Below are 7557 nucleotides of genomic sequence, written 5' to 3' on the forward strand. Positions count from 1 at the left end.
TTATTCATTTAGGGTATCTACACTGCGTTTATTTTAGTTATTAATAATAGTTACTTAACAATGAAGCTCCTAAAAAGATAGGAACAAATAAAACCATCATACTTTTGAACAGATACTCTTCAAATCATCTCGAACAATCTGCAGGTGACATCAGCCATACTGCACCATATCACCAAAAACTTTAAAGAAACCGATTTCTAAGGGCAAATGGCTGATTATTGTTCAGGCTGGAGAAGAGACTGGATTTGTACCTAACGCTGTGTGCGTTAATATGCGTGTGATTTTTTAAATCAGGTGCATGTTTCTAATTAAAAAGTTAATTGTTGTAACAATAACAGTAATGTAAGCCATAATTACTTTTAAAATTTCATAATAAATCAAATTCTATTTTTGACAAAAATTTTATAAAAAGCTTATTAACGACTGTCTACGAAACTAATAACGAGATAAAGGTCGCTCAGCAAAAATATACAATGATTATTTTTATTTTAATGCGCCGAAAAATCCTCTAAAATAATTTTTACGATAATTTTAAACATTTTTTCCATCTGTATATGTATTATATTTTAAAATTGAACATCATGGACATCAAGGTCTTCACTTGCCCCCCTATCATACGGAGTTAAACCCTATCGAAAAAATATGAGCATTGATAAAAGGTAGAGTCACAACTCATGATACACCATTTAATATAAATGATGTTGAAAATATAGCAAAAACTAAATTTTCAGAAGAAGTGTTATTTTCAAAAGAACATATTTGTTAGACACTACGCTGGACCACTTACGGAATTTGTTGTTAATACTGGTTTATCCGAAGAAAAGCTTTTCTGAGGATAAAGATTGTGATTCAAATTCAGGAATAGAGATCTTAGAATCATGCGAGGAATCATAACTGACTATCTAACTGCTTGTTTAGACAAATAAATAATATTACTTAATTAGTTAAAATAAACTACGTATTTTTTGTGTTATCAAAACCTTTCCTTCGGGGTAATGTTAATAAATTGTAAGTATTGAGCAATTTGTTATTTATTAAAGTACTCCTAATATTTTGCTCATTTTTTTTTCGAGTACAACTGACTATAAACTTCATAATGATTAAGAACTATGAAAATAAAAATTAAAAGATAAATTGTTAACTTAATTGGATATACTTGTAAAAAATTATTTTAAATTTACCTTTTTCCGCCCGCCACTGGTAGAAACAGTCCGCCCACCTGCGTTAAACACTACGTCACATTCGCAAACTTAAGTTTGTTGCACTTGCACGCTTACATTGTTTCTTCTCGCCACCAAAGAAATTTGTTCGATCTAAGTTTTATTGGCCGTCCAGATTCGCTGATGACACTACTCTTATGTCACCAAATTAAGAAGAAATGCTAGATCTCCTGCGAACACTTAAGTGGGAAAGCAATAAATTTGGTTTTGAAATTAATATAGTAAAGACGAAAATAATGGTGGTAGACAGAATCAACATTATTCATTTACCTTATCGGTTGTAGTAATACATGAGAGAAAACAACGTTAACTATCTTGAATCTAGTATAACTAATGATGACATCTGTAAAGCAGAAGTTTGCAGACGCCTTGGAATGACAAAATATTGAGAACAATCAGTTCCTTGAAGCCCTCAAATCAGCTTATTTTGTAAATGTGTCTAAAACCAAAACCAATATGCCTCGAAAATTAAGAGTTGCTGATAGTTTTTATAAAATATGCAAGAAGTAATAAGCAGTCGTCCTAGTTATATTACAAGTGATTTCCTATTTATTTACTATCAGAAGGGTAAACACACTTCCCAAAGAACTGCTATTGATAAATTTAGTAAAATGAATAAAGATACTGCTTCTTTTTTAAAAATACCAACTCCAGAAAAGTATTTTGGGCATAGTTTTCTCAGACCTTCTGGAATTCTACTCGTTGATGCAGGCCTTGACATAAATACTTTGAAACGTCTTGTTTTATAGAAATCTACATAGACAATTTAACAGAAAACAAAAATGATACAGCTAAACAAAATTAAACTCCATACATACATAGAAGTTCATAATTCTAATTCTTTTGTAATCAATAAAAACATTTACAAATGATCAAAGTATTAATTATTGGTATTTAATTTCTATTACTGCTTTAACCTAACAAATTGTTTAAATATGACAATTAACTTAAATAAATAATATTAAATTTTAATCAGTTATAAATTAATGTTAATATTATTTTTCGTAAAAATAATATATGTATTTACCTCAATACAAAATTATTTTTATAAATATCTAGCATTCGTGGACAAATTATAGTTTTTTAAGTCGCTTATAATAGATATTATTCACACGAGTTATTTAAGCCACTCCCCTACGGGTCGTGTCGCAAACTTCACGTTTATTAATAATAATTACAAGCTGATTAAATATTATACTATTATTACAGGGAACAAAGTCATGAGAAATTTCATTAAAAGTGATATTTTGTTACCTGTCAACAGCTATAATATATCACACATTTTTCCCATCATAGAAAAAGAAATTAATAAAATTAATAATTGTATGGTTTTTTCACGTCATTTTATTTGAGCACCCGCATGTGGTCCTATGGTATAGCCGCTACTGATACTTACACGACTTTACTACCATAAAACGTCGTATAAATTTATTTCAATGTCTCATAATTTGTTTTCAGTCGTTGGTTTCCAAACTATTAACTAATATAACTGCTGTATTATAGTTATGTGTGGCAGTGTTAGTTACATTGCCTATTATACGGTTGAAAAACATCGTTTATAGGTCAAGTGAAAATATCTGGCAATTGCAGGAATGAGTTTTGAACTAATAATTACCCTATAAATAAGTTGGTTATTATAACCCCATTTAGTTTGTAATTTAACAATTAACAATAGTATATTATTTAAGGTAATATTTTAAAAGTAATTTAGTTAGGACTTAAAATGGGAAAATTCTGAGAGTTGGCTGTATACCATAGTAGCTAAAAAAATTTACAATAAAGTAAAAATTTTTATTCTTATTGGTATATTAAAATTAAAAAACCAAATGGATTATAATTATTTATGGCAAACGTTGTCGGTCTTATTAAACCATCTTCTTCTTCTTGTAGTTCCTATCCGTTTAGGATGTTGACGACCATCGTGACAATCTGCATTTTGCAAACTGCGACTCTGAAAAGATTTGTGGTTATTGTGTTAAACCACGTACGTAAATTTTTCAGTCATGAAATCTGGTGAAATTTATAATGAGATATCTGTAACAAAAGCCGAAAATGTAGCAGTTTACAAAGCAATTAAAGTTTTAATATCTAAATGCATCAAGAAGGCTGTTGTCTTCTCTGATATTCTAAATGCTACAGCTTCAATAAAAAATCTTATAATCTCAGCTTGTGATGACTCAATCTCTCTCAAAACAAAAAATCTCATCTCATCAGCAATTAAGAAGAGTTTTGACATTTTAATCTCATGGATTCCATGAGATTCCTAATATTCCCTTAGATATGTTATTAGATTGCCAAGATATTCTATTCTCCACAAAGGAAAAAATTATTGATAAATTTAAAATCAATTGGGGAACAATACTGCAGAAGAAAAACTACCAATATACGAGAATCCAAATCTCTTTTTCCTTTAAGGCATGGTTCTCAACCCTAACATTTACAAACAGAAGACATATCACCACAATCACCAGAATGAGAACACGTCATTGCTTAACTAAACAACATCTTTTTAAAATTAAAATAATAGTCAGTCCGGCATGTAAATGCGGAGCAGTGGAGGATTTAAATCACATTTTATTTGACTGTCCCAATAATGTTATTCCTAACATGAAATTATATTAAATTTTTATTTCAATGGAATTCCAAACACCAATCTCAATAGATACAATCTTAATATCCCCTAATGAAAAGTCAGTCAGTGAAACCTTACAGTTTCTTGACTATAATAAAACTAATTTGTAATTTATGATGCTCAACTTTAATTCAATGTTTTTGCCTTTTAGTTTCTCCTATGTGGCGTCCTGTTTATTGTGTAATATGTAACCCTTTCATTACCATTTGTTTACAATATGTGTTTATAACTACCTCTACCTAACTTCAAATTTAAAAATTTAGAAAAAACTACTACCACCTTACGCAAATTTCAGCGGCCCTGATATGGTTTAGAACCAGCTTACATCACGGTCGCTAACAAATAGTGCGGGCGAATCGCCTCGCAGCGAAGCCATACAAAAACAGAAGAAGAAGAAAACCGTCATCGTTGCATACTTAAGAAATTCAAAAATATTGTTTATCGAAAAACAATAGATTTGTTTAACTATTTTTTTCATAATATATATATATATATATATATATATATATATATATATATATATATATATATATATATATATATATATATATATATATTGTTTTTTAAAGTAATTTTTTTTCGTCATTTTCTGTTATTTTTTTAGACGTACTTCTAAGACGGTAAGAAGTATGCAGGTTTAGTTACTCTATATATATATATATATATATATATATATATATATATATATATAGAGGAAAGTAGCCTAATTTCGGATAGTGTCTTAATTTCGGATCTAAAAAAGTTTCTTTATTTGCGAACAGAAACCTATACGTATGTCACGCTGAATACCACAGAGAACATTATCTTAAATTGTTTAGGTAGTAGAGCTGCTCCCCGTTAGATGGCAGTGCCGAAACCACCAAACGTTATTGTGCAGTTTTTTTTCGGTCGTATTTCAAAGCCTATTTTTTCGTGTTTTTATTCCTGTTTGAAGTTTGATCTTTTGGCAGGGGTAAGCTAGAAACCTGTTTTATTTGATTTTGCTACTAATTTAAAGTAGATTTTAATCACATATAAATTAGAGAGCCCTAACCTTAAAAATAAAAAATTCCTAATTTCGGATAGTACAAGTCCCATAATTTCGGATATCCTAAATTAGGAACCTTAAATTGATGATCATGTTAGCATAAAAACTTTTGTTTCTTTTCAGAAGAAAATGCCAAAAACAAGTAAAAAACATAAACAATGGGATCCAGACCGAATGATACGTGCTATCCGTGCCGTCAGGGGAAAGGAAATGGGGTATCTTAAAGCCTCGAAGTTATTTGCTGTTCCGAAATCAACTCTGGAAGATTATGTTAAGCAAGAAAATAAAACTCCGGAGCAGTTGGTTGCTGTTAAAATTGGAAGAAGACCAGTACTTTCTGCAGAAATGGAAGCAGATTTAGTCTCGTATTGCCTAGAAATGGACCGGCGATTTTACGGAATTGGGACCGCTGATATCAAGAGACTTGCATATCAAATAGCTTTACGAAATGGTCTTCGTCATCCATTTGCCCATGCCGAATCTGCCGGTAAAAAATGGTTAAGGGGATTTATGAGGCGAAACGCAGTTTTGTCCCTTAGAAAACCACAAGGAATCTCGAAAGCCCGAATTAAGGGATTTACCCCAGAAAATGTCAGCAGATTCTATGATCTTTTAGAAACGTCAATGGAAAAAGTTAACTTCAACCCCGCAAGAGTTTATAACGTTGATGAAAGCGGCATAACAACGGTTCAGTCCAAGAATACTCGTGTTATAACATTAAAAGGAAAAAAACAGGTTGGATCTGTTACCGCGACTGAAAGAGGCGCATTAGTTACTGTTGTATTTTGTATGAATGCTGCTGGTGGGTTTGTCCCTCCATTATTCGTGTTTCCAAGAAAGAACATGAAAGTGGAATTATTAGATGGATCGCCGCCTGGCTCTATTGCAGCTTGCCATCCATCAGGTTGGATTCAGCAGCACATTTTTTCCCAATGGCTACAGCATTTCGTAGCTCACGTGAAACCATCCCGTGAAGACCCAGTGCTGCTTATTCTTGATGGTCACTACAGCCACACAAGAAATATAGATGTGATAGAAGCAGGACGTGCAAATTTCGTTACAATTTTGTGTATCCCGCCGCACAGTTCACACAAACTACAACCTCTAGATTTGTCTTTTATGTCACCATTTAAAACATATTATTCGCAACAAATTGAGATGTGGTTAAGGCAAAATCCTGGACGCACCATAAACTCGTATCAAATTTGTAAGCTTATGTGCCCGGCATATTTGAAAAGTGCTACTGCAGAAATTTCCTCGAATGGTTTTCGCAAATCTGGAATATATCCTTTTAATAAAAATAACTTTTTTGATCACGATTTTATAATGGAGAGACAAAGAGAAAGAACACCACCACCCATAAATCAAAATCATGGGGAAGTATTACCAACAAGAGGTCAGTCAAGACCAGAACCACAAAGCATTATCGAAAGAACACCTCCAAAACATAACTTAACAAATAAATCATCCAATGGAAATGCAACTGAAACTACGGCAACTATGATAAGAGCTGAGGATATTAGTCCACTGCTTTCTTGCAGTTATACCTCACAAACAAACAAACAAAAAAATCCTCGAAAAGGTTCTAGTTGGATAATAACTAGTACACCTTATAAAGATGAACTTGAACGAAGTGTAGCCGAACAAGAAAGAAAAAAGTCTTTGAAAGAAAAGAAACCAAAAATAAGCAACGAATTAAATCAAGTCAACAGAAAAAAAAACTCGAGTTTTTTTCGAGTCGAATCGAGTAGTAGTGACACTTCACATCCTGGTGATGACCTTATTTTGGATGATGATTCTGATATGGATGTAGACGATGAAGATGGAGACACAGAATGTATGTTTTGTGACAGTTTATATTCCGAAGATACACACGGTGAGAAGTGGATAAGGTGTATAAAGTGCTTCAAGTGGTGTCATGAGATGTGCGCCAATGCTGATAAGAAGAAAACCTATATTTACGACTTTTGTCAAGATGTGTAACTATTCTTATGATGAACAAAATGGTGTCTTAATTTCGGATAGGGTATCCGAAATTAGGAGCCCTAAAATTTTTGACATACAAAAGCACTAATTTTATTGAACAATATTTTTTGTAAAAAAGATTTTCAATAAATTGTCTATGATAATAAAATTAGTTTCTATATTACTCTGCAAGTACTCTTGAGTAGATAAAAGTTTAAAATGTGTTATTAGGTGAAAAATATGACACTAATTGTAAATGGTATCCGAAATTAGGCTACTTTCCCTTATATAGTAAACTCTTAAATATTGGGGAAATCTGCAAGAAATACTCTAATGTGTATCAATTGTTTCGCCGAACGTTGTCCATTAATGTTAAGAGTGACATCAAGAATCTAAGCGATATATACCACCTGTTACTTAAATCAGATACCAAGAACAATACTATATCACAGATTACTAACTTGACTGATATATCCATTAACAACTAACATACCTTTATAATTAATTTTCATTAACAAAAAATATATAACATTCACTTGCTTTTCTTAGATACGTCTCAATAAGATTCAATAATACATGAACAATATAATATAATTAAATAAAGAAAATCAAAATAATAGTTCCCTTTACTGGGATTTAAATTCATTCGTTTTTTACCAATGAACCTTAACGACATAAAGATTCATACCAACTATAATGAAGTTGTCAGCGCT

At 31.5% G+C, this 7557-nt stretch overlaps 1 protein-coding gene across 1 annotated transcript; it reads left to right on the plus strand.

Moving 5' to 3' along the window:
- The first annotated feature begins 4593 nt into the window (after positions 1–4593).
- Positions 4594–6862, plus strand: LOC140444520 (uncharacterized). Its single transcript, XM_072536279.1, has 2 exons — positions 4594–4804; positions 5003–6862. Exons 1-2 carry the CDS (start codon positions 4694–4696, stop codon positions 6860–6862), a joined length of 1971 nt encoding a protein of 656 aa, XP_072392380.1. The 5' UTR covers positions 4594–4693.
- Positions 6863–7557: the final 695 nt, after the last annotated feature.

This window comes from Diabrotica undecimpunctata, chromosome 6 (genome assembly GCF_040954645.1).
Source record: "Diabrotica undecimpunctata isolate CICGRU chromosome 6, icDiaUnde3, whole genome shotgun sequence".
NCBI lineage: Eukaryota > Metazoa > Arthropoda > Insecta > Coleoptera > Chrysomelidae > Diabrotica > Diabrotica undecimpunctata.